The sequence below is a fragment of the Bos mutus genome, chromosome 12 (assembly GCF_027580195.1).
Source record: "Bos mutus isolate GX-2022 chromosome 12, NWIPB_WYAK_1.1, whole genome shotgun sequence".
NCBI classification, from domain to species: domain Eukaryota; kingdom Metazoa; phylum Chordata; class Mammalia; order Artiodactyla; family Bovidae; genus Bos; species Bos mutus.
The window spans coordinates 74,956,116-74,983,543 of NC_091628.1; the positions used below are offsets into that span (position 1 = coordinate 74,956,116).

Genomic DNA, 27,428 nt, shown 5'->3' on the forward strand with positions numbered 1-27,428 from the left:
CGGGGCTCGTGCGACGGCGCGTTGAGCGCGGGGCATTGTGGGAGGGGCGGCCGGTGCGGCCGCGGCTGCCATCTTAGCAACTCCTGGCGTTGCGGCCTTGTCGTTGGAGGCGGCCTTCGCGGCGGCCCTCGACCTTAGAGAGAGACGAGAGAGTCAGCTCGCTGACCAGCTTTCTTTCCCTCGGCCTCGACAGACCTGCCGGCCCGCGTCCGGAGGCGGAGGCGCGGGTAGCCCGGCACGTGCAGGGCCCGAAGCCAGCGGTTAGTCACAGCGTCGCCCGGAAGGATGGGCCGGTCTCGGAGCCGGAGCTCGTCCCGCTCCAAGCACACCAAGAGCAGCAAGCACAACAAGAAGCGGAGCCGGTCCCGGTCGCGCTCTCGAGACAAGGAACGCGTGCGGAAGCGCTCTAAGTCCCGGGAAAGTAAACGGAACCGGCGGCGGGAGTCGCGGTCCCGCTCGCGCTCCACCAACACGGCCGTGTCCCGGCGCGAGCGGGACCGGGAGCGCGCCTCGTCCCCGCCCGACCGCATCGACATCTTCGGGCGCACGGTGAGCAAGCGCAGCAGCCTGGACGAGAAGCAGAAGCGAGAGGAGGAGGAGAAGAAGGCAGAGTTCGAGCGGCAGCGGAAAATGTGAGCTTCCGCGCGGGGAATGGTGGGGGTGAGGGGAGTGAGGGGGACGGGGGGAGACGGGTGGTGAGGGGAGACGGCGAGAGGGAGGTGGTGAGGGGGTTGTGAGGGGAGACGGGGTGACGGGGGGCACCGGTGGGGGGCTTGGTGAGGAGAGAGGGGGTGACGGGGTCAATGGGGGGTGGTGAGAGGAGACGGGGGAGAGAGTGGTGAGGGGAGACGGGCTGACGGGCGAGTGGGGGGTGGCAGGGCAAGAAGGGGGTGACGGGGTCAGTGGGGGATGACGGGGACACTGGGGGTGACGGGCGGTGAGAGGTAGCGGGGGTGGCGGGGACACTGGGGTGACGCGGGAGTGAGGGGCGGCGAGGAGGCAGGCGGTGGCTGGGTCGGGGGAGGTGGAGGAGGTTAGAAGAGTCGCCGGAACCGGGCCCCGCGGGCTTGCAGCTTCGGCGTCTGGAATAGCGGGGTCAGGACCTACCCGCGAGTTGGTTGGGGAGGAAGACAGCGGGGACCAGCCTGGGAGGGCTTGGAGGGGAGATCGCGTTTTGGCGCGAGAGGAGGCGGCGGCGGCCGCCAGTCCCGGAAGTGGGGGGTGCAGTTCCGAGCGGGCCGGGAGCCGTGTCGGCCCCCGAGGCTGACGAGGGATGCGGGCCTCTGTCGCGTCGGAGACGTAGGACCCGAATTCTCGGGGTAAAGAAAAACACTCCAAAACCAGGCGTTGAACTTCCGTGTGTTCCTCCTGTTGAGTGATGTCGTGGTCGCTTCTCCCTTCTTGAGCCTCCTTTTTTTTTTGAGGTGTAAAAAGCAAAACACACGAAGCTTAAGTGTATAGTAAGATGGATCTTGACGCGTGTATTCACTTGTGTAACCACCATCCCGAGCAAAGCTGACTCCCTCCTTTTGCTGTGCTGTGCTTAGTCGCTCAGTCGTGTCCGATTCTGAGACCCCGTGGACTGTAGCCTGCCCGGCTCCTCTGTCCATGGGGATTCTCCAGGCAAGAATACTGGAGTGGGTTGCCATCCCCTCCTCCAGGGGATCTTCCCGACCCAGGATCGAACCCAGGTCTCCCACATTGCAGGCGAATTCTGAGCCACCAGGCAATTGTACTGTTTATTCATTTTGCTGTATAGTTCTCTGTAGCACACTTTGGTGCAAGCCTATTGTTTCCCCTTGTGGTGTACTTGCTGTTGAGAAGACAGATTTGCTTTTACTTTTGCATTCATCCCATGTAGAAGAGGCACCTCTCGAGTTCTCTTTTGATCTAAGACTAGGTGCACATCAGTTCAGTTCAGTTCAGTCGCTCAGTTGTGTCCGACTCTTTGCGACCTCATGAATCGCAGCACGCCAGGCCTCCCTGTCCATCATCAACTCCTGGAGTTCACTCAAACTCAAATCCATCGAGTCAGTGATGCCATCCAGCCATCTCATCCTCTGTCCTCCCCTTCTTCTGCCCGAAATCCCTCCCCAGCATCAGAGTCTTTTCCAATGAGTCAACTCTTCGCATGAGGTGGCCAAAGTACTGGGGTTTCAGCTTTAGCATCATTCCTTCCAAAGAACATCCAGGACTGATCTCCTTCAGAATGGACTGGTTGGATCTCCTTGCAGTCCAAGGGACTCTCAAGAGTCTTCTCCAACACCACAGTTCAAAAGCATCAATTGTCCCACACTCAGCTTTCTTCACATAGTCCCAAGCTAATGAAATGGCTTGGGATAATACGGTCTAATCATGAAATTTTGGTTTTAAAGTATAGGGTTCTGTTTTGGTTCAAGACTATGGTGCTCTGATGCTTTGGGTGTTCTTTCCCACCGAGAATTCGACTTGCTGACTCTACCTGTTTAACCAGCCATCTTCCATAGCTCTTGAATGCATGTTTCGAACGTGCCCGTGAGGCAAGACAATTACTGAATGTTGAATTTTCCCGAGCCAAGTTTTTCTTGTATACTGATTGTGCAGGGATTTTAACTTTCTCTGCAGTGTGGCTTGTTTCTAAAAGCAAATCATTAAGAGGTCTGGGAATAGAAAACTAATATTACCGTGGAAGCATTACCTGAAGAGTCCCTTCACTGCATTCCTTTAAAACATGGAAATGCTTTCATTTTTCCTTAGAAATGTCAGTGATTGTATGAACACCAAGTACCCATAATTGTGTCAGAGGAAATTTCGATTACATAGAATCCAGTTTTGTAAAGATGTAGCTCTCAAATAACTATCAACGTATGAGTATTTAAAAAAATTAAGACATCTCTGAGATAATATTTACATATGAAACCAAAGGATACCTCCAAAGAGTAATGGTTTGCCATTTGCTAGAAAGCTCAAGACTAGAAAGCTCCCATACATACGTATGGGAGGAATAGTTAGAAGGATTTAGCAGACTTAACACGAATAACAGAGAAGAAATCCAGAGATGAAATGAGAACATAGAGCAGTTATGTAGTTACAAGTTGATAGAGGAGGCACACTTCCATTAGCTTGTATGAAGGGAGGAGGGGGCAGAACTAGCATCCACCTTAAACTGAATTCCTGTGTGTCCTGCCGTTAGTCACTCAGACATGTCCAACTCTTTGTGACCCATGGACACTAGCCCACCGGCTCCTTTGTCCATGAAATTCTCCAGGCAAGAGTACTGGATGGGTAGCCATTCCCTTCGGAGAAGGCAATGGCACCCCACTCCAGTACTCTTGCCTGGAAAATCCCATGGATGGAGGAGCCTGGTGGGCTACAGTCCATGAGGTCGGTAAGAGTCGGACACAACTGAGCGACTTCACTTTCACTTTTCACTTTCCTGCATTGGAGAAGGAAATGGCAACCCACCCCAGTGTTCTTGCCTGGAGAATCCCAAGGGATGGGGGAGCCTGGTGGGCTGTCGCCTATGGGGTCGCACAGAGTTGGACACGACTGAAGTGACTTAGCAGCAGCAGCAGCCATTCTCTTTTCCAGGGGATCTTCCTGACCAAGGGATTGAACCTGTGTCTCTTGCAGTAGGCACTGCTTAATATGGTCTAATGCAGAGGAGACAATTGAAAGGTCTAGGTTTCACAGCCGTGGGAATGGGCAGAAGTAGTTGTCTATCTACAAATTGTGTTGGTTAGCTTGTTCATCTAATACTTATGGAACATTTGAGAAGTGCCAAGCACTATGCCAAGAGCTGTTATTCTGAAAGATTGATTGGCCCTCCAGGATCCCCTGGAGAAGGAAATGGCAGTCTACTCCAGGACTATTGCCTGGAAAATCCCATGGACAGAGGAGCCTGGTAGGCTACAGTCCATGGGGTTGCAAAGAGTCAGACATGACTGAGAAACTTCACTTTCATGCCTTATGCCAAGAGCTGTTATTCTGAAAGATGATTGACCGTCCAGGATCTCAGTCTAGCTTGAAGATGTATAGGTGGGTAGGTAGGTTATAATACAGTGTGGTAAATTCCATGATAGTGATGTGACTGTGAAAAGGAGGCATCCTAGACAGCTCAACACCTTAGTTCTCTTGAGGAATGAGTGGCAGATAAAGATAGGAGACTGTCAGGCTTGCCATAGGATACGTGGGCACCCAGGGAGGGAGTCCCCCCACCCCTGCCAGAATAAAGGGAGAGGTGCAGATGGTCTTAATGTGGAGTAAAGATATGAATATGGACTTGAAATTCTGTAAGTACGAAAGTCATGGAGTGACTGGAAAGGTAGATTTAGGCTGGGAATCATGGGAAGGGTCTTGTAGGCTGAATTACTGAGCTTGAATTTTGTCATAGAAACCAGAAGGGTTTAAAGCAGGCAAATGGTGTGGGGTTGTTGATTTGTTTTTAAACAGATCAACTGCTGTGTAGGATAAATTACAGTAAATACACATAGGAGTAGTGAAGGAGCAGTTGTTGAAATGGACAAAAGGGACAGATTTAAGAAACATTTAGAGCAAATAAAATTTCATGTGAAACATAAGGGAAGTAAAGCATATTCTTGCCTCTGTTGTGGCCATTGCACCTCAGCTACCAGATGTTTAAGTCATGACACTGTGGGTCAGACTCAGGTAAAATGTCAGAAGCCTGGTGCATGGTGGAGGGGGAGAAATAAAGGGAGTTTCCACTTGGCACTTCCAATGTAGGCACTAGATTTTGAATATAGTGAGTTTATCCAAGCTTGATAGTGGGGGACTGAAACCTGAGAACCTTTGATCCTAGATAGAATGACCCAGGGAGAGTGTGGGGAAGAGCGGGGGTCACAGGGATGTCTGTGATTACCATTGGACAGAAGGAAAGTGCGTGGTCAGGCAGTGAGTGAAGAAGGAGTGGAAGATACACTGTCGAGTGTACCTTCTGGTGAGAGGTCCAGTGTGGGGTGGAGAGAGACAGCAAAATTAAAATTGATTGGGCTTTAGCGATTAGAAAGTCTCAGTAAGATTGGAAACCAGGCTGTTTTGCCATTTACACTTCTGAGACCTTGAATAAACTACCTACCTTGGAGCTTGATTTCTTATCTGTAAAATGGAGATAGCTCTCATGTTTATTGTGAAGGTTAGAAATAGTGCATTTGGGGTACCTAGGTGGTATTTGTCATGTATGCAGTAAGACTCAATAATGTTGTTTGTAAGTTGCATACATGCAACCAGATTGAACCTGGTGAATTTAAGAAGTGACCTTGTAAGTCATAATTTTAATACAATAAAAGGCAGACCTTAAAATTAAATTCTTTTTCTCAATTTTGAGGTTGATAATTCAGTTGGAAAGATCTCCTCATGTCCCAGTCATTCAGTGTTGCGCTCTCTCTCTGCTTCTGCACCCTTATTTTCATGTTTTATTTTGAGATGCTTTATGCCTGTTGTAATAACTGTTGGGGAAAGAGTGACTAAAAATGGCTTGCAACAAATCAGGATAGTAGTGGCGTAGTAACTAGTGTTCAACTGCATGACTTTGAGCGCCTTCTAAATGAGAGTATCTGAAGTGAACTGGGGTCTTAGATAGATTCTGAGAATACTTGGGAGCTTATTGTGAGAGCAAATTCAGTGTGTTGGAACTGCATATCAGGGAGGATAGGGCTTTGAGAAGAACTTTAGGGAGAAAGATCAGGCTGATGTTGAAAAGAATTTTACCAATTTTTAAAGTATTTTGTAGCCAAGTTTTTGTGCATACCTGTGCTGTCCACATTTGTCTGGGGAAATCATGCAGAGTAGGTCATTGCCTGTGGAGCAGCTAGGTTGAGGGCCACCCCTCAGCCACCTGCTTTGCCTCAGAGCCCATCAGAGATGTACATGATGATATGGTGTATAAAGCTTTGGGCAGAGTAGTCAGTACTGAGTAAATACTGTTTGCTAATATTATGAAGCAGTTCCTAGAATTAAGCTCCTTGCACTGAGTTTGTACATTTTAAAGACTTAAAATAATATTGCGTGATACTCTGTGCAAAGTCCCACTCGAATTAATGGTGCTGTGTTGCTGGGCCTTTGCTGTTTGTTCTAGTGGTTGCCGTTTTAAGGTTGATTGTGATCAGTGTTTTTAAAAGACCTGAGACAATGGAGAAAACTTGGTTTTGATTCACCCCTTTCATCAGTGTCAGGTTCTTAACAAGGGGATGAATTTAGCAGAGGACTTTGAGGAAAAAATTAAAGAAAAGAATATCAAGAATGACACTCCTATGACCAAAGTTTAACGAATGGGTATGCAGTAATTACAGTGATATGTTTCATAAGATACTAGTGATGAAATTGGGTTGTTGTTTTTTTTCTTTTCCTGAGAAAGTTTCAGTGCCTCTTTTGAAAGTCAGCCTAATAGCTGCCTTATCAGTGATTATGATAATAAATTTGTCATCAGTAAAAATGAACTCAATTTTTTTTAAGAGCTATCCACCCATCCCACCCTCCTTCAGCTGAGTGGTACAGCAATGTTATGTTGTATTAGGTTTTATTCAGTTTTATACTATATATCTTTGCTTTTGTGGGAAGACAGACAAAGAAAGGGATCCAGACAAAAGAACGGTGGAGTAAAGGGATCCAGAGTCACAGTCGGAAGTCCAGGCTGTGGCTTCTAGCACAGCACCTAGTGTACAGTGGGTGGTTCCTAGAGGCTTGTCCTGTCTCTCAGGTGCTTAATCCCCTGTGCTTGTGTCATTGAGTTTCTGGATGCACGTGTGTGGAGGGAGGGGAATTAAAACAGTGTTGGGCTTTTAACTTTTTCAGAGCTGGATCTAGAGATTGATTACTTTTTTCTGATTGCTGAAATAGCAGTTCTAACCTTACCAAGAATAACAGTGATTATATCATTGATAATCCTTGTAGGGGGCAGCTCTGCACTGGTGCCCTGACCTTGCCTGTCTCCTGACCGGGCACAGCAGCAAGGCCTAATTACAGTCCGGAGTGGGGGTGCCTGTTCCTCCAGGAACAGAGAGAGATAAGCAGCCTTGTGAGAAAGTCCACTGGGCCATTTCCCATCTCCTGGTTTCAGTTAAGCTTGGCAGTTTCTGCTTGCCCTCCCCTCGAGACTGTGAAACTGCTGAGCTGTAGTTACAGAGTTGACTCCTTAGCCGCAGCTGCCTCTTGCCTACACTGCTTGTCACCATGTGTGGCATGTCACCTGGCCCCTCTGGTTTGGTGGCCATCAGTGGGAGCAGAGACCCAGGGAGCTGATACCATGCTGGTGTGGCTTTTGCTGTAAGTAATAACACTGAATTTGTTTAGGCTCATTTAGTACTTACTGACCAAATCTGTGGAAATGTGGCCCCATCAGCCATTGTGCTGTATTGCTGTCATTTAGGGACTGTTTGCTTGTCAGAAACACTAAATATATGTCAGATCTCTTCCATCTTTACCAAACTCCTTAGTTAATTAGGCAGCTTTTCTGCTGATAACCTAACTCAAAGCCTTATCCCATTCTTTTCCCTCTTTACTACTTTGTGTGGAAAGTTTTTAATTGGAACTTGGCTTATAGTGTCCTTTTAAGAGTTGAGTTGTACCATTTTTGAAATTTTTAAATGAAATTTCTTCTAGACTTACACATTTATTAATTTTACAAGAACCAACTAACAAAAGAACGTGTACAGGTTATGTGTGTACTTTTAAAACTTGGTGTTAGGAAAGCTTTCCAGTTTACCAAAATGGAGTACTGTAATCCTCATACTTCATACAGGTTCAGCAATTGTTAGCCTTGCTTGTTTCTTTTCATGTTTGTCTTTCTCTTTGGATGAAGTAGAGAAACAACATGGTTATATTTGAAATGTAGTTTTAATTTGTATTGAAGTCACTGCCTGATTTCCTTTAGATATTCTGGTCACTCAATTTTAGTGCTGAGGTAAATACCTGTTCTATTTTACTGAGCTGCTGTAGATGAAGGCTTATTGGAACTGCCTTAATACGATATTTTATTGAAACTTAAAAAAGGAAAAGGAGCATAGTTAGAGTACATGTTAGGCTTTCATGTTTTCCCCTCCAATTATAATCACCAATAATGTAATGTTGGGAAGAGATAGTTAAGAGGCAAGCAACAGAATCTTCAGAATGGTTATTTCAGATATCTGAAACCTAACAAATTATGCTTTCTCAAGAAGCTCCTATCTCCCTGGCAGAAATACGTAGAGATTATAAATGCAGAAACAGATATGAATCGGAATGTAAGATATGCTGGTGTTAGTATGGTATCACTGAATAAATAACAGGAGTTAAGAATGAAAGCACCTTAGTGGAAATTGAATCACCCCCAAAATAGTTGACTTGAAGTGGATTAGGATATTTAAAGGTCACTTAGAAACTATAAAGTCTTGATAGATAAATTGAATGACTTCATACATACATATGAGTCATCAAAAGATAGAAAGTTTACAGATTTTGTTTAATTTTGTGGTTGTGAGAAAGTTGAAGCATTAATAGATTGACCTCTTAGTATTTAGGTATACTTTCAGAGTCTTGCATTCATTTCAGCACAGATTGTCTCAAATAATGCTGTTGAATAGAAATGTAATGTGAGTCAGATTAAAAAGAAACTAGTGAAGTTAATTTTAATATATTCTGTATCTTTATTTTTTTCTTTTTACTAATCTTCAGTTCAGACTGGATGCATGTGACTAGTGGCTGTCATATTGGAGATGACTTGTATAGTGCGAGGTTTCCACCATGGTGCCTTGATAAATGTCAATATCTTCAGCACCGAATTTCGCCTTGAGTAAATAAGTTCATATATATTATCTAAATGGGATTAGAATAATTCAGCAATATCATGGTGCATTGAACTTTTTAGTAGAAGTGATGATACAAATGCATTTCATCCACTTCCCCATATCTGGAGAAGGAAATGGCAACCCACTCCAGTATTCTTACCTGGAGAATTCCATGGACAGAGGAGCCTGGTGGGCTACAGTCCATGCGGTTGCAAAGAGACACAACTGAGTGACTAGCACTCCCCATATTTGGTAGAGCTTTGAATTGACAGTTAACAAAAGAAAGAACAGGTTCATTAAAGGGAAGAGTTGTGAAGCTAAATAAATCTGTGTTTTGTCTAAAAGCTGAAGTACTATTGCTTTCGCACTGTGAATTTCTTTGGATCTGTATTTATTCTTACCTTGCTTGTAGTGGGGGAGGAGGAATCAATTGAATTGCTTGCTACATAAGTTTCTCCTAACTTTTCTGTAATTCATGGCTTAGATTAAATGGATTGGCAGATGAGCAAATCATATATTTAATAGCTTGTCCTTTCATTATAAAGCTGATAGTTTAAGTAGATTTCCTGTTTCAGATTTACTCTGCGGTTCCTAAAGCTAAGGCATTAAGCTCTTTGTATATACTAGTCTTTTTGTATTTACTTTAGAAAGTGACAGAAGAAAAAACCATGATGTTATATTTATTTGAATTTTGGTATCACTTGACCTCTTGGTATTTATCTTTTCCTTGTATGTTACATGAGAATGAGTTGTAAAATCATGGAAATATATAATCGGACTCTGTTTTACAGACTTAGAACTAGTTCTATTTCAACTCTTCGTTTACTATATTATCAAAACCATTTTTCCCACTTTGTTTGCTAGTCGGCAGCAGGAAATAGAAGAAAAACTCATCGAGGAAGAAACAGCACGAAGAGTGGAAGAACTGGTGGCCAAAAGGGTAGAGGAAGAATTGGAGAAAAGGAAGGATGAAATCGAGCGAGAAGTTCTCCGAAGGGTGGAGGAGGCCAAGCGCATCATGGAAAAGCAGTTGCTCGAAGAACTCGAGCGACAGAGACAAGCTGAGCTTGCAGCACAAAAAGCCAGAGAGGTAACGCTCGGTCGTTGGGAAAGTAGAGACAGTCCATGGCAAAACTTTCAGTGTCGGGTGCCTCCTGCTCAGTTCAGAAAGAGATGGAATACAGACTCATTCCTTTCTCGTCTAAACTTAACATTGCTGTGAAAGTTAATTTTTTAGCCTATTCAGATGTGCTGACTGATACTTAAAAGTTATTTCCATAAAACTATCCAAGGATACTTTTTGATTGAATGAAACTGGCTTACATATTTGAGAAGTGTTTGAAACTTTTGCCATGGCTGCAGGACTTACATTTTTCTTTGGGAGGGTGGGGGGAGACAGGGAGTGGTAAAGGGAAAAGGTTAATAATCCACCTGTGGTTATGTGTTCTTCTTTTCTGTTCATCACTCTTACTGCCTAGACTGTGAGAGGCTTTTTGCCTTCAGTCAGATTAAAAAGAGCAGGGCCTAACGTTGAGTGACAGCACCTGCTTTTGATAAATAGGTTTTCTTGCTCTTCTTTTTTTCCTTCTTTTATTCCTTGCCCCCTACCCCAAATCCTGCTTCAACACAATGGACTAATTCTAGCATTCTGATCATAAGGCCCTCCATTTTCCTAATGTGTTTCAAGGATCTTTTTAGGAAAAATGTCCAGATATTCATCCACTTTTTTAGTATCTACTAACAACTCCTTTTTTCCTCTAGAGAGTTATGAAGGAACAGGTTGTCCTTGTCTGGAGTCAAGCTAAACACACGATTTGTTTTATCAGCAGCTGGAGCAGAAGTTGAAAATGTCTTTCTGTGAGACAGTAATTTGCTACTGAAGCTTTATGGCTTGTTTGCACTGATTACTCCAGGATCCTAAAACTTGCTGAAAGTCACTGAAACAGTCGAGGCAAATTACTTTACAGCACTGAGTGTCCCTCAACATAGTTGCATAATAACTGAATTCCATTGATGTGTGCCATAGGAAAACCCGTAGTTCTATTTTGTTGAACTTCAATGTTTTATTCAAAATAATGTGATTGATCGTCATTTTTAATCTTGACATTATTGTGGAAAAGTTGACCTTATATTAAATCTTTGTTTTCCAGTAAGCATAGTTTTTCAAATGCATTTTCCCTCGTGCTGTCTTTAACTAGATATACATGTCTATATTTAGTGGATGTCACAGCCTCTGCAATTGAGTATATGAAATTTTGATTAGTGCTTTTCATGACGAAGATACTTTTGGAGTAATGGTGCTGTCTTGTAGCGAGTTATTAATCATAGGAAGATTTTTTCTCTTCGTTTGCTTTTTGTTTCATATTAACAAATTTTTTTTTTACACGGACACAACCCTCCTGACAGTCTTCCCAAATATTAAAATCATTTGAATATGTATGCTGTGATCTCAACACTGCCCAAACCATCAAGCAGTCTTCATATAGTTTGCATTATAAAATCTCATTAAATTCTCCAAGAAAAAATAAATTACAGAATTTTATTTCCTGACCATGCACCCCCTGGATTCCTGATTTTCAGTTCAGATTGTAGATGACAAGATAAGCTGCCTTTAGAAATTGTCAACAATTCTGAATGTTAAGTCCATTTTCCCCATGGAAGAAGCCCTTAGTTCCATGAAGTATGGATTACCATTTGTATTTTTCACTAACAGTAAATGTATTTTTCTTATTAATTGTTTGCCTTAGGAATGATGAATTACATTTTTTGTTCCTTCTTACCATAAACATCTGCATTCCTCAGCTCAGCCTTCCTTGTATGTTGTTTCTTTATAAATGGTTGAGCTGCTGATGCAGGTTTTGCCAAGCTAACAGTACAAATCATTTTAAAGAGGAAGCTGGCGCGTATGGCAGCCGAGGAGCACACTCTGCAGGACACTGGACAAGACAGTAAATATTCAACTTTTAATGCTGATTAAAGGAGTATAGGTAAAGAATACGTAGGTATACATAATTGGTGAGACAAATATTCACTTTATTTATCTTTTATATATTATTTTTTAATTTGGTAAATACTATCCAGTTTTGTAGTTGTCCTTGTTGATTTGTGTGATGTTAAAGTATTAGTAGTAACTGCCAGGAAACTGTCATTAGGGAGGGTGTAGTCGGTTGCTGTTTGGACTGGGAGGGATGATTGAAATTTAGTGCTAGAAACAAATGTTAGTGGCTGCACAGTTTATCATTTGTCAGACAGAAGGTAGCTATACAGCTGCCCTGTTAAGTCAGATCAAAAAAGTTCAGAGGAAGATTAGTAAGTATTTATCAATTAAAAAAAAACATTTTATCTTTCTAACATCTTAACATGTCCTCCCCTTTAGGAGGAAGAACGTGCAAAACGTGAGGAGCTGGAGCGAATACTAGAAGAGAATAACCGAAAAATTGCAGAAGCACAAGCCAAACTGGTATGTATAAAGCAAACATGAAAACCAGTTCAGAGCTCTCAGGACTGTTGTAAGGAATTTGATGCAGGAGTAGGAATAGTTCACTAGATTTTGGCTACTACCTCTAGAGGAATCTCTTTGGGGCAAGCCAGAAATTCTGGTTAGTCTGGAGAAAATTCCAGGATTCACAGTGGTTTAGAACAGATTTTCTAGGGGAAATTGAACTGTCCCTAATTTTTTTCTATCCTAACCTCATTCACATTTCTTCTCTACCTAAAACACAAAACCAAAAGTCTGAAGGTATTTACACCCAATAATATGCAATATTTCACTTGGCATAAGTTGCTGTTATCAATTACTAGACAAAATAAGTAGACAGTATTTGATAAAGTGTACCAGGTTAGAAAGTGTTTTGTGTTTTTCAAGTTTATAATCTAACAAAGAACAGAGACTTAAATAATGGCATTGTGAAATAGGCATATGAAAGGAGATACAATTTTTACATTTCAGTAAAGTCAACATAAGAATACCAAAGTAAATTTTTTCAATAGAAAAGCTAATACACATCACTTCTGTTTTTCGTTTCCATTCTGTATTTTAGTACTCCAGTTTTTTGTGTTTGTAGCATATACTAGCATTTAAAAGTAGATAAAGTTTTTGTTGTAGTAGGATTTTCCCACTTAAAAGTGTGAATATATTTTGAAGCATACTCAGTATGATGAAAAAGAAAGCTAGAATTAAAGGAGTATAGATATAAATAAATCAAAAACAAAAAAGATAGACATTATAAGGGAAAACTTTCTTATACAGATGGCATATAGGAATTCTACTTCAAAGTAAGAATATAAATCAAAGATAGAGGAACATGTACTTAACGATGAATGAGCGTTAGTGGTAGTTCCTGCCCAGGAATGAAAACATGGCCCAAGAGGGACTTTTGATTGTAGACAAGTTTTGCGTAGTTAGAAATGGTTGTGAATAATATAGCCATGGGAAAACAGTTGCCACTAAGTTACACTGTAGACTGGGGGGGAAGCAAGATGTAGGTTCCATTTAAGTGGTTTAGAAAAAACAAATTCTGTGACTGTGTTTCTAAAGGCACAGAAAAAGATCTGGGAGTGTCTAAGCAATTTGAGTTTGAGCAGACTCAAACTCAGAGATACAGAAGGACAAGGAAGCCTGGAATGCTGCAGTTCATGGGGCCGAAGAGTGGGACAAGGCAGTTAGAGCTGGATCCTTATGGCCAGGTCGGGGGAATGAGGGAAGACTGCAAATACTTGTTTATAATGAATAAGAATGTGAAAGGTAAACCACCAGCAGTTGGTTCTAGAGCATGATCTTTTACAAGATAATGTACCCCACATAAGAGCCAAACTCGAAATATTCTGAACAACTTACGGAGCTTGACATAAGGACTCTTATTTAATATCATTGTCCTGGTTAAAGTGAAAGCCACAAGGAAAAGGAAAGACTCACTTCTGCTTTACCAAGGAAGAGACATTAATATCTGCTTAGGTAGAAGAGGCACCATGAATGTGAAGTGGATGAGAAGTCATAGTAAGATATATCACTGTATGCTGATCAATAAGTATGTGATAATTTTTTTTTTTTAATAATTCCACATAAGGAAATCTCAGTACAAATAGAGAGTATAAGTTGGAAGTATGCCTCTTAATTTTAGTTTTGCAAGTTGAGCTTTGAATGGTACACGCAGTCTGGTTTGTAAGGCATGGATATTTGTAGAAGACAGGAGCAGTGTAGTTTGGGTTGAAACACTGAAGCCAAATTACCCAGCAGGTGAGGTGGGATTCCTTTCAGAACATGGTGTAAGAGATTGGATAGTAAAGGGGTTTGGGTTGTGGAAGGCCTGAAACGCTGGATGGTGACTCTTGAACTGGGTATATGCTGCTGCAGTCCTGATCCCTCCTGACCCGGGCTGTCTGGGTGCCTAGGGACACCTCCGCCTCCGGTGTTCCTCTAAGAGTATACCCACACGAACCTTAAATTTAGAGCCTTCTGTTTGTCATCACTGGGAAAAGATGAGCAAACATACTCTGGAGCAGCTTCTCAAGTGGTAGTAAAACTGGCCAGATTTTGTTTTTGTCTTGGTTTGCCTCAGACCCCTACTTTTGCAGAACACAGTTAGGATGCGTTATTAGAAAACTGAGATCAGAGTGCTGTAGGAGTTGCTGAAATGCTTCCTGGCTTCTCTTTTGTGGGTCAGTGACAGTTTGCACCGTCTTTGGTCCCTGGACCATACTTAGACCAGCTGCTCCGGGGCAGTATTAACAGATGGTGTAGTGACGCTACTGTTAACTGCACGTTGCCAGTGAAACTTGGGTGAAAAGAAAGGTGTCGTACAGGGAAAGAAGCTAGAATTTGAAAGTTGGTAAGAATTTGGACATAATTAGTCCATTTGCTTCTTGGTTAGGTTCAGTAAAGTTGCAAGTATAAGTTACTGTTCATATTGGAAAAGATTAATTTTTATTCGGTTCTCTTGGTGAACATTTCCTTGCAGGGAAAGTTACAGTGTCCTTTGTGTAGGGAGACAAAATGTATATTTTGCAAAACATATATTGCAGTTTCTTTAATTTTTGTTTTCTCTCCTCTTCCTCTGAATTTTGAGTGCAGTTCTTTAATCTTTATACATATTTACCAAGAAATGGGCTTACCTGGTGGCTCAGTGGTAAGGAACTCGCCTGCTAATGCAGGATATACAGGTTCAATCCCTGGGTCAGGAAGATTCCCTGGAGAAGGAAATGGCAACTCACTCCGTATTCTTGCCTGGGAAATCCCAGGGTTAGAGGAGGCTGGCAGACTACAGTCCATGGGGTCACAAAGAGTCAGACATTACTAGGGAATTCTACATGGAATATATTGAAAATCTTGTTAAAATGATAGATATAATGTATAAAGAACAATATGGAGATAAAAAGGAGTCAAGTCTCTTAAAGACTTTAATGTATTAATTGTGGAGACAAGCACAGTTCCAAGAAAAGTCAACTAATAATATGGAACTGCTTGGTAAGGAGTATGAATTATGTGAGACAACTGACATATCACCCTGAGAACCTTCCTGGAAGAGAGACCTCTGATCTGGACCCTGATGGACAGTTAGAATGAGGACCAGAGTGTGAGGAAATGAAATGTAGTGCAAAGGCCTGGAGGGAAGTAGAGATGGAGAAACAGCAGGAGTTGGGGGACGGGAAGAGCAGTAGCAGTTGTGGTAGTAAGACCACTTTGTGTGTAGCAAGCTGTGTGGTAAGTAATGGGAGAGTAGCTGTCACAGATTCCTGAAAATAAAACCTCTCCTTAGTAGGGAAGCAAAGAAATGGCCCTCTCTTTGCTTTTTCTCTGATACTACATGCCACGTTTGAAGATCTTTTCCTCCTGTCAGTGCCCAGTGCTGGCAGGGATGTGGTCACAGGGACCCTTTGTGCAGAGCGCAGTCCTGGGAGTGGAAATGGGCATGACCATTTTCAGTTCAGTTGCTTATGGACTGTATCCTACCAGGCTCCTCTGTCCATGGGCTTCTCCAGGCAAACGTACTGGAGTGGGTTGCCATTCCCTTCTCCAGGGATCTTCCCGACCCAGGGATAGAACTCTGTAATACAGGAAAAGTAGCTAAATACAAAACTTGCATACATACTATGATTTTCCTAATTTGAAACGTACATTTGCACATTTAATAGAAAAATACACCAAAGTGCTGAGAATAGATATCTCAGATTGGTAGGCTTGTAAGTGATTTTATACTTTTCTCCAGTTTCTACAAGTAATACATGTCACCGTTGTGATCCCAAAAGAGTAACTAGTAAAGAAAGTAAACTTAGGCCACACTTAGACTAACATTTAAGTAGGTCCTCTTGACGAAACTACAGAGATAGATCCCAGTAATGTCTGTAATAAGAAACATGAGCCAAGTGCTGGGCTCTCCTATGTGACAATCATGTTAAGTGGTCTAGACCAAGAGTAATTTTTGCTTATTTCAATTCCAAGTTATCAAGATACTTGATTTTATCTGTTCATAAGGAGACAAAATATTAATGGACATACACGTTTGCTTTATAAAATCAAATGAAAATTAATCAAAATGTGAATTGAGTTGGCTTGGCTTTTTGGCACACCGGGTTAGTATTGGCAGTGTACAGATAGCATCAAACATTTGCAAGGCTGTTAGCATGATGAGATGGAGAATTTTAATTTTCTTCAGTGTTAATACTTAAAAACTGTGTGAAGGTCTTTGCACAGTTTTTTAGTGATGTGTCTGGGAAGAGCCCAGATACTGTTCTGAAATGTATATGAATCTTACTTATTCAGAAAGGGGAACAAACTAAATTAAGGTGATAGGTATTGGCATGGAATAAAATGTTCTAGGCGGTTATATCAGTAGGAAAAATGACCCTCAAATAGTTCCATGAAATTGTAGATCTATCATATATTTCCTCTCTTTAACGTTGAATAGTTTTCCCCCTTTTCCCTTATCACATAGTGAGATTTCCCATGTTCATTGCGCTACATGACAATTGGTATCTCACCAGTTTGAGAGATTTAAAAAATAGTACCATTGTTTACTATGTATGAAATATATCCATATTCTTAGTTTGAATTAAACTAGATCTTACTTTGCAGTTAGGAGAGACTGTAAAAAGTTTTTAGAAAGATGCAAGAAAGCACTTTTTTAAAGCATGTGTACACATGTTGTTGAATACAGATGACTTTCAGTGTTGCAGGTGCACAGCAGGGCGCTTCAGTTAGACACATACATTATTTTTGAAATTATTTTCCATTATAGGTTATTATATTGACTGTAGTTCCCTATGCTATATAGTAAATCTTTGTTGCTTGTTGCACATCTATTTTTTAATTAGAAATCTAGCTTTCTATTCATACTAAGACAAGAGGAATAACAGTGTCATAATTTTTTAGGCAAAAACTCAAGTTTTCTAAAATATATATTTGCATACTATGTATGTATACAAAAGCTTTTAAACTATACTTGTAAAGGCTTGAAAACACAAAAGAGAGATGGAGAAATTGGAGAACATAAACTAAATGAAATGGGAGTGCTGAATATGAAATAGAAAAAATGAAACAAACTAGATAAAAGTAAAAGATCATCATATAGTCCAGTTGTTTAAACATGGCTGCTCATTGGAAACATACCTGGAGCTCTGGAGAAAAAGGCAATACCTGAGCATTTGTATTTTTCAAAAGAATTTCAAGATAATTCTGATATGCATGTGGATTTTAAAAAGTATTTACAGGTTTTTCTATTAAATCCTAGTTTTGATGATACAAAGTTTGATTATTTTTCTGTTGACCAATTGTGATAACAGTGGTATTGACTAATAGTTACATAATCACAGTAGTAAAAATGTTTTATCAGTTTTCACAATCAATAGCCAGACCCCCCCCCCAAAAGAAAAGATAATTACAGTTACAAGCCATAATGGAAAGATGCTTAACTTAACAGTATAAAATAATTACATACAATTTGGGGGTGTCAAGCAGAGTGATGTTGTAAGTGGAACTGTGTGGATGCACATGTCTTCATCCCCCCAGTCAGTCAGTGTCTTTTGGTTGGTGCGTGTAATCTGTTTACATTTAAGGTAGTTATTGATATATGTGATCCTATTACCATTTTCTTAATTGTTTTGGGTTTATTTTCTGTGGGTCTTTCCCTTCTCTTGTGTTTCCTGCCTGGAGAAGTTCCTTTAGCATTTGTTGCAAAGCTAGTTTGGTGGTGCTGAATTCTCTTAACTTTTGCTTGTCTGGAAAGCTTTCGATTTCTGCATCAAATCTGAATGAGAGTCTTGCAGGGTTGAGTATTTTTGGTTGTAGGTTCTTCCCTTTCATCACTTTAAATGTATCCCATTTACATGCCATTCCCTCTGGCTTGTAGAGTTTCTGTTGAGAAATCAGCTGATAGCCTGATGGGAGTTCCCTTGTATGTTATTTGTCGTTTTTCCCTTGTTGCTTCTAATATTTTATCTTTCTTTAATTTTTGTCAGTTTGATCACTATGTGTCTGGGTGTGAGACACCTCCTTGAGTTTATCTTTCCTGGGACTCTCTGTGCTTCCTGGACTTGGTTGACTATTTCCTTTCCCATGTTCAGGAAGTTTTTAGCTATTATTTCTTCAAATATTTTCTTAAGTCCTTTCTCTCTTCCGTCTCCTTCTGGGACCCTTGTAACGCAAATGTTGGTGCGTTTAATTGTCCTCAGGTTGTCCAGAGGTCTTGTAGTCTGTCTTCATTTGTTTTCATTCTTTTTTCTATATTCTGTCCTCCCTTTGTCCGTTCTTCTGCCTCAGTTATTCTGATGTTAATTCTTTCTAGTGTATTATTCATCCCTCTTTGTTCTTTAGTTCTTGTAGGTCTTTGGTAAACATTTCTTGCATCTTCTCAATATTTGCCTCCATGCTTTTTCTGAGATCCTGGGTCATCTTCACTATCATCATTCTGAATTCTTTTTCTGGAAGGTTGCCTATCGCCACTTCATTAGTTGTTTTTCTGGGATTTTATCTTGTCCCTTCATCTGGGACATAACTTTCTGCTCTGTCATCATGATTAACTTTCTGTAATATGGTTTTTGTTTTAGCTGCTATGAGACTGCTTCTTCTGGCTGCTTCTGGCTGCCTTCTGATGGAGGAAGCTAAGGGGCTTGTGTAAGCTTCCTGATGGGAGGAACAGGTGCTGGGAAAAATTGGGCCTTGCTCTGGTGGGCAGGGCCTTGCTCAGGAAAGCTTTAATCTGATTATCTGCTGCTGGGCCTGGGGCAGAGATGGAGGGGGGAGTGGGTCACACTCCATCTCTAGTAGTTGTTTGGTCTGAGGTGACCCAACCCTGGGGTCTCCAGGGCTCTATGGTAGGGTTAGTGGCAAACTCCCAGAGGGTTTACGCTACAGGGGACCCTCCAGTGCCCCTGTCCCTGCGGTGAGCCCCTGCGACCCAGCCTCCCCAGGAGGCCCTCCAGCACTAGCAAGTAGTTTTGGTTCAGTCTCCTGTGGGGTCACTGCTCCTCTTCTCTAGGTCTTGGTGTGTGCAAAACTTTGTTTGTGCTAAGACTGGAGTCTCTGTTTCCCTCAGTCTCCTGGGAGGTCTATGATCAAATCCTGTTGGCTCTCAAGGCCAGATTCCCCGGGGATCCCCAGTCCCTTTGTTGGATCCCAGGCTGGCAAGCCTGATGTGGTGTTCAGAACCTTCACAACAGTGGGAGATCTGTTTTGGTATTATTATTCTCCAGTCTGTGGATCACCCACCTGGCAAGTATGGGGTTTGATTTCATCGTGATTGTGCACCTCCTACCATCTCACTGCAGCGTCTTTGTCTTTGGATGTGGGTCACTGCAGCGTCTTTTTCTTTGGACGTGGGGTGTCTTTTTTGGTGGGTTCCAGTGGTGGTTCTACAGCTCGTTAAAGTTTTGTTGCTCTCACAGGAGATGAGTGCATGTCCTTCTACTCTGCCATCTTGAACCAAAAGCGCTTTTTAATGTTAGTGTAGTAGACTGAAAAATAGCCTCCAGCCCCCTAAAAAAAGATATCCATGTTCTAATCCCCAGAACTTGAGAATGTTACCTTATATGACAGATTAAGAGTTTTACAGATATAAGTTCAGGTCTTGGGGTGGAAAGTCTATCCTGAATTATTACTATGCCCTGAATGCCTTCAGACATTCACCAACTCATCACCAACTCCATGGATGTGAGTTTGAGTAAACTCTGAGAGTTGGTGATAGACAAGGAGGCCTGGCGTGCTGCAATCCATGGTGTCACAAAGAGTCAGACACGACTGAGCGACTGAACTGAACTGAATGCCTTCACATGTATCCTTTCAAGAGGAAGCTAGAAGAGGTTTTACCACAGAACACACAGAAGATGGCAAGAAGAGAGAGGTTGAAAGATACTAGCCTTGAAGACAAGAGTGATGTGGTCAGAATGGAAGAAGTCGTCCTCGCGGCACACAGGACCGGGAAGAAGCTCACAGTGGACTCCCCTAGGCCTTCCCGAGGGAGCACAGCCTGCCGACACCTTGGTATGGGCCCAGCGATGCTGATTTTGGATTTCCAGCCCTCAGATGAACTTTGTGTTGTTTTGAGCCTACCTAGTTTGTGCTAACTTGTTACCTAAAAATGTGGGCATATTTTTGGAATTGGACAGTGGATAGAGGCTGGAAGAATTTTGAGGCACATGATAGAAAATGCCTGGACTGCTTTTGAGAGACTCTAGGTAGGAATATGGACTTGCTAAAGTGCCTCTGGGCCCTGCTGGTTAGGGGTGGGAAGAAAACGAATAACATGTTAATGAAACTGGAGGCAAGGAATTCCTTATTATACAGTGGGAGAAACCTAGCTGGATTGTATCCTACAATTGTGCGAGAGGTAGAACTTACATCATGATGATCTTCAATTCTAAGTAAAGTGCAGTCTTGTTTCTTCTCATAATTTATGAAAAATGCAAGAAGAGAGAAATTGAGCAAAGAACCAGGAAGTAAACTAGATGAGAACTTGATGTTTGTGCTAGAAAGAAGGCCAAAGGTATGACTGGACATCTTGATAATGGGAAAAAGGTTAGGCGTGTGACTCACAGGTTACCTCAGCCATTTTAGCAGAAGCCAGGAGTAGATGAGATTATCCAAGAAGGACCCGTGGAAGAGCCTGTTGGCTCATGGCCACATGTGCCTGGGAGATCAGCAGAAGCACTGCCAACATGGACTGAGAGAGAAGACACCGTGGCAGAAGGGTTTCAGACTTCCAAGCAGATGAGACAGTGGTATGGAGTCAGAACAGAGACGGGAAGATCCTGGCGGAAGGAATGTGGCCCTAGAATGTCAGCACCTTGATTCTGCTGCAGTGATAACTGCCTGCTGGATACACTTCTGTTGTTTTAAGCTGTCCAGTTTGTGGTAATATGTTACAGTGGCTACCGGAAACTAACATAGAAAAGAACGTTTGTAATAGAGCTGAGTGTATGTAAGTTGACTGGTAACGACATGTTTATACAATTTAAGAGATGGGAAAACATGGTATGGCATCAAATTTACAGGTCAATTTAAATATCTTAATTTGAGTTGGAATGGTGGGCAAGTTAGGGTTTTCAGGCATTGAGAGGCTTGTTCCCAGATGATAAGGTAGAAAACTGATTTAATTATGTTGGTGTATTCTGGGCAACTGTTTTTTAAAAACTATGAACATTAAATGTATTGACATTGTGCAGTGTGGTGTGAAGGACAGAGGCTATAGAAACAAGAAAGCCACTGAGGTCATGAAAAGGTGGGCACTTGATAAGGTGGAAATAGAAATAGTAAAGAGAGAACAGCTGAACTTGGTGAGTGAGGAGGGTGTGCAGAGGGAGGAAGAAGAGGAGAGAGAAGAGAAGGAAATCTGCAGTAGGAACCAGGAAGGCCTGGTGTGGTCACGACAAGAGCCGGGGGTCACCAGGCATTAAAAGAAAGCTTTCACAAAAGGAATGCTTATTGAACAAGATAAAAGAACTGAGTAAAAGAGAATTTAGGGCACAGAATTAAAAGAAGTGCATCTAGAAGAGTACAGTTTCTTTTTTGTGAAATTTTAAGACATGAATGGTAAAATCCTGAAAGTGTCAGCTCTCTCTCTTGGCAGTAACGTCGAGCAGTCTCTCCAGAGATCTGGAAGGCAGTGATTTCTGTACCCAGTGTTTCATACCATGCTCAGTTACCAGACAGTTCTTGAAGCAGTTGTTTGTATTTTAGGTAAAATGAAGAGAGAGGAGATGTTATCTAAAGTATGTTTGTTATAAAGGTAGCAAAGGGGAATTGAACTGGAGAGAAAGGGGGCTAGAGGGAGGGTGGTCACGGTTTCTCTGTAGAGAGTAGTTGATGGTACGTGATGGTATATATCCTCAGAAGGTGTCTGTCAGAATAACTGAACTGCCATGGGCCCTTGAGGGGAAAGAGGGTATTACTTTTTTCAAGCCAAACCCTCCCCCCCACCCTTTTTTTGGCTTTGTACATGAATAACATAAAATAGTTTGCCAAGGGTCAAAACTAATTACATCAGATTTTCTTTTTAATACTTTTTACTCATTTTTTATCTAAAATGGGACCTGTATTATACTTGTTAATAGAGGGAAGGGTGTGTTAAAATTGCAAAATGGCAGAGTGAAACATATGCTTTGGAAGGTTAAAATGCAGAAATTCACATTTCCACGTTAGGGGCATGATTCCTAATTGTAATATTTTTTTATTTTTTCCCATCATTCCTGATACATATTTCATAAAAATTCATATGTATTCCAAGTAGAGAGTGATGGTTTTCAGTATCGCTATTTGCTAAAGAAACTGCTGCTAAGAACCTTGATCCAAAATCGTAGACAGGGTAAGGAGAACGTTTAGAAAAGCGTTAATTTTTACAAAGGTAATAGAACCTCTGGGTAAAGAGGGACAGGGAGACAAAAGATCCTGGGAGAGGGGCTAGGTAGACCCTTGTATTACGGCAGTATATGCTGCTTTTGTGTATTTCATCTTAGCAGTTCTTTTGAATGGGGTGAGAGTTGAAAACCTTTTTGAGACCAAGCAGGGCCCTGGGTGCAGTGGCCGGGAAGGCTGGCTTACATCATCAGTGTTGACCTTTCTCTTCGGCCTCCATGGTGTAAGAGAACTTGGTGCTGTCCATCGGTACGAACACGCCTGTGTGTGTCTGCCTCTCATTTGGAAGAATGGTTTCTTGTGTGCACATTGGAAACAAAGATGGGAGAGGAATAAAATGCATACTTGCTTGCAAACGGGATCATGAGAGACAGAGCAGCAGGTCAGTTAGCTGAGAGGGCTGCAGGGCCTTAGAGGAATACCTTTCCAGGCGGCTGTGGAGTCCCACCACACACACTGATGCCCAGTCAGGTTTCCATCTCTTGAAAGGCACTGAGTTAAAATGAGAGAAGACTGGTTTTTCTCAACTAGCCTTTTTTAATATAAAGTTTACTTTATTGTCAAGGTTTATCAATTTACCAACATACTAATTAACTTGCAATTGAAAAGGACTTTGTAATTTTATCAGTTCAACATAGTTTTCTTATTTTAGAGCTAAAATAATGGTTTTTCTTTGGTCACTGTACTTAGGCCTCATATTTTTTGTTTGGCTTAAAGGATAATTTCTAGCATTTATAAAGTATTGTACTTTACAGTACACTCTCATAATTACCGTATTTCATCTTGTAATTACCCTATGATATAATTACTCTGTGATCATTTCATAGTTATTATCATTGCTGTTAGAGTCATTCTTTATATATAAGGGTCAAAAATAATTAAGAATTTCCCCAAGATTATTGAAGTACTGAATCTTAAAAACCAACTTTTATGCATGTCAAATTCTTCCGTTTTACAAAATCTTTGAGTGTTTTACAAATAGGGAGCCTTCCCTAATATATTAAAATTGTTAAAAAACTTATTTCAGGCCACATTTTGGAATACATGTTCTTTACACAAAGACACTTATTTCTGTACCATTTTATTTGAAAATGTCTGTTTTGTTACTTTTTATTTTTTTCTTACAGTTTTGTTGAGATATAATTGACATACAGCACTGTATAGATTAGTGTATAGCCTAAACATTTGACTTATGAAATGATTACCATAAGTTTGCTGAAAATCCATCTCTTTTTTTTGCCCCAAAATATGCTTAGTTTAAAGCCATAATAAACAAACTACGAGTGTGTGTGCATAGAGGCGGGAAAGGCGCTTCAGGTTCTGAGACTCGTTCATCGTCAGGTGCCGGCAGCGGGCCCCGGGCCTCGCTAGCACTGGGCATAGCACTTGTTAGAGTCATCCCAGTTTCATAATGCTCCCCCACTACACAGACACTGTCATCTCCTGTATTTGTAGACTTAATGAAAATGAACATTTGCTTTTTCTTCACTCAAATCTGAAGTGAATTTGAGTACAGTCGAAATAGTTTTTTCTGTCTGTGAAGGAAGTTGCTGTTTAAAGCTTGTTTGATTTTTTTGATTAGGTAGTATCACATAATTCTGGGTTTAACAGTTACGCAGTATTTTCTTTTATAGGGTTTTTCCAGTCTTTTACAAACCGTGTTGCAATAAATTTGTTCAATTTTGCATGTATGCAAGTATATTTATAGAATAAAACTAGTAGAAAATGAAATTGCTGGATATAAAAGTGCTGTGAAAATGTAGTTTGGGGTAGATTAGTGCCAAAGTGCTTTTCATAAATTTCTCAAGTGGGTTGTTGAGGTTGTGATATAAAATCCTTCAATCCCCAGGGTTCTTTCTAATATGCTTTCCTTAAGGCCGAGTTAGAACTTTAGGGATGTCTGTATTGGTGAAAGTTTCCGAAGCACAGGCATGCACCCTGAGAGTCTTTACTACACCTTGATTCAGCTGCGTGTGCCATGCCCCGACCATCTAGAAAGCAATTACAGGAGAATAATGGAGATGAAAGCAATGAATTTTTGACTTTGGAAATAAAAAGCCATTCAGATGATGCAGTGAATATTTTACGATCAAGGTCAAATAGGGAGAAGAGGACAACTCAGTAATAACTGAGATTCAGAAGTCAAGGGTTAGAGCAGGTGGTCTAAACCTTGGCACTGTTAAACTTTGGAGTGAGTTGTTTGTTGTGGGGGCTGTCCTGTGCTTTGGGTGTTTGGCAGTCTGTTCTCTCCCCACGAGATGCCAGCAGCCACCCTCAGTTGGGATGGCTCAAGTCACCACCACACACTGCCTGATGTCCCCTGGGGGAGAGTGGAGTGGAATTGCACCTAGTTGAGAGTTTAAGGAAGTGGACATGGTGTCTTTGGAGAGAAGAGCGACTTGAAGAGGAAAGAGCTAGTGAGAATGGCCTGAATTTTCTTGGTGCAGAGAGGAAATCTGTAGAGAACACAGAAAGTTGGTTGCTTGAGACTGAAGGAGTTGAAGTTATTGCAGGAATTAATTTTATTGGTGTCTATTGAAATTAGCCAGGGAAGCCCAAGAATACTGGAGTGGGTAGCCTATCCCTTCTCTAGGGGATCTTCCCAACCCAGGAGGTACACCTTCAGGTTAAAGATAAACCTTCTGGTAAATTTTCTTGAAATTGGACTGCAAGGAGATCATACCAGTTCATCCTAAAGGAAATCAGTCCTGAATATTCATTGGAAGGACTGATACTGAAGCTGAAACTCCCAATACTTGGGCTACCTGATTCGAAGAACTGACTCATTGAAAAAGACCCTGATGCTGGGAAAGATTGAAGGCAGGAGAAGGGGACAACAGAGGATGAGATGGTTGGATGGCATCACTGACTTGATGGACATGAGTTTGAGCAAGCTCCGGAAGTTAAAGGACAGGGAAGCCTTGGATGCTGCAGTCCATGGGGTTGCAAAGAGTCAGACATGACTGAGCGACTGAACTGAACTGATTGAAATTAGCGTTTTATAGTCAGCCAAGTCAGAAAGGTTTATTTTTCTCTCCAGAAAAAAGTTTATTATTTTTTGGTTGTCAATATGACAGTATAATGTAGCACCATTGAGGATTTTTGTATGCCTTTCTGATTACAAATTTAGTTAAATTGGTAGATAGAATACTCTTTAGAATTCATGCCTCGATTCGTAATTGACAGTTTGTTAGTCTGGTTACTAAAATGATAGATAAAAATAGGTAATAGGACAAAATGTATACTGAGCTCAAGGCATGATTATAGAAACTACTTTTGATCTTCACAATGTTCACGTGCTTTCCTAACAATATGTTCATATATTTTTCACAAAAAACAATATCGGAAAATGTTGGAATAACTTATAAGGAGTTCTTTTCGACTTCCTCAGTGTTTTTCCCTGATACCTTCTATGTCATCTTAGGCAAGATTTTTTTAAACATAAACTTTTGTATACCACTTTTGATTAATTTGTCAGAATATTACAAATAAAAGATTCTAATTTTTTACTTTTAACTTACAGGCTGAAGAACAGTTGAGAATTGTTGAAGAACAAAGAAAGATTCATGAGGAAAGGATGAAACTAGAACAAGAGCGACAGCGTCAACAAAAAGAAGAACAAAAAATTATCCTGGGCAAGGGGAAGTCCAGGCCGAAACTGTCCTTCTCGTTAAAAACCCAGGATTAGACTGCGAACTCTGAACTTTTTACGAAGAAATATGGAAAAACTTTGTATGGTAGCTTCATGTTGAAGTGGTTTTTTTTTTTGTTTGTTTTTTGTTTTTTTAATTTGGAAAATCTGGAAAGTTAGCTTGTTTTAATAGGGGCTATGCTCTACACTTCCCTCCCCTCCCCCTGCCCGCCCACCTCCCAACCCCCTCTTAACGTCCATAAGTCAGATCCTTATCAGATCATTGTTACCTTCTAAAAAGCGATCTATTTTTCACCTGTTGGACTCTGTTAGTGGTCTGAGGAAGAACAGATCACTTTGTAAACTACGGATGGTCTGATAAGGTTTTTACTGACCCACTGACTTTAGAGTTACACTCTGTTTACTACATCATAATGCTGGTTTTGCTGACTTTTTGTTTTTTTATATATTTATAAAAAAAGAAAAAGTTGGTGATTGCATTGGAAGCCCAGGGCGTCACTGGACCTTTGTGGTGTATTGTTAACCAGTGTCTCGTGATACCGTTGCTCTTGGTGTTCCTGACACAGGTAAGGAAACAGTTGGTCACCTCTGGTACAAAATACATACACAATTCAGTATTGTCTCTGTTCACCTTGTTTTTATTTCATTGACAGAATCAAACCAGCATTCCCCACTGTGTAAATAAATGATTTTGCTGAATAAAGTAAAGTCTTAAATTCATATGTTGAAGCAATTTTTTTTAAAGTTCTGATAAGTCTTAAAGAGGGTGGTTTACTTTTTGATGTCAACAATCTAGAAATCCTAGGACTATGCTATATATTTCTTCTAGCTTATACTTTGAACATAGGATTTATATGTACTTTAAATATACTTGAGAATTAGTATTTAATGGCTATTTTTACAAATACATGATTTATGCTGACACAAATTATGGCAGCAATATTACCTTTAAGAAAGATTAAGCACCCAGAAAAAGATGTAAATTCTCGATTCTACACCTCTATTTTAGGATAATAAGTATTATCACCACAAATTATACTTAATAAAGACTAGAAAAATGCTTCTAAAAATTTACAGTATCTTAAATTATTTTCACAGTGGGCCATCAGAAAGAACTTAGCTCTGTTCTTTTACAAAAGGCTAAGGTGGTCAGATCACCCTCAGGGGAGGGTAC

The 27,428-nt window shown here is 41.2% G+C and overlaps 1 protein-coding gene across 2 annotated transcripts; it reads left to right on the top strand.

The window, feature by feature from the left end:
- The first annotated feature begins 55 nt into the window (after positions 1-55).
- ARGLU1 (arginine and glutamate rich 1) lies at positions 56-26,974 on the top strand. Of its 2 annotated transcripts, none has more exons than XR_011466354.1 (4): positions 56-632; positions 9,624-9,849; positions 11,650-12,219; positions 26,126-26,191. XR_011466354.1 is itself a non-coding variant. In XM_070380758.1 (4 exons), exons 1-4 carry the CDS (start codon positions 286-288, stop codon positions 26,288-26,290), a joined length of 822 nt encoding a protein of 273 aa, XP_070236859.1. In that variant the 5' UTR covers positions 65-285; the 3' UTR covers positions 26,291-26,974. The 2 variants fall into 2 exon arrangements, 1 of the variants encoding a protein (XP_070236859.1); XM_070380758.1 differs by having other exon boundaries at positions 65-632; positions 12,136-12,219; positions 26,126-26,974.
- Positions 26,975-27,428: the final 454 nt, after the last annotated feature.

Coding starts and splice junctions, on each gene's coding strand:
- ARGLU1 (XM_070380758.1), top strand. CDS start 286: ATGGGCCGGTCTCGGAGCCGGAGCTCGTCCCGCTCCAAGCACACCAAG. Junction 633..9,623: donor TTCGAGCGGCAGCGGAAAAT/GTGAGCTTCCGC, acceptor TTTGTTTGCTAG/TCGGCAGCAGGAAATAGAAG. Junction 9,850..12,135: donor CAGCACAAAAAGCCAGAGAG/GTAACGCTCGGT, acceptor CCTCCCCTTTAG/GAGGAAGAACGTGCAAAACG.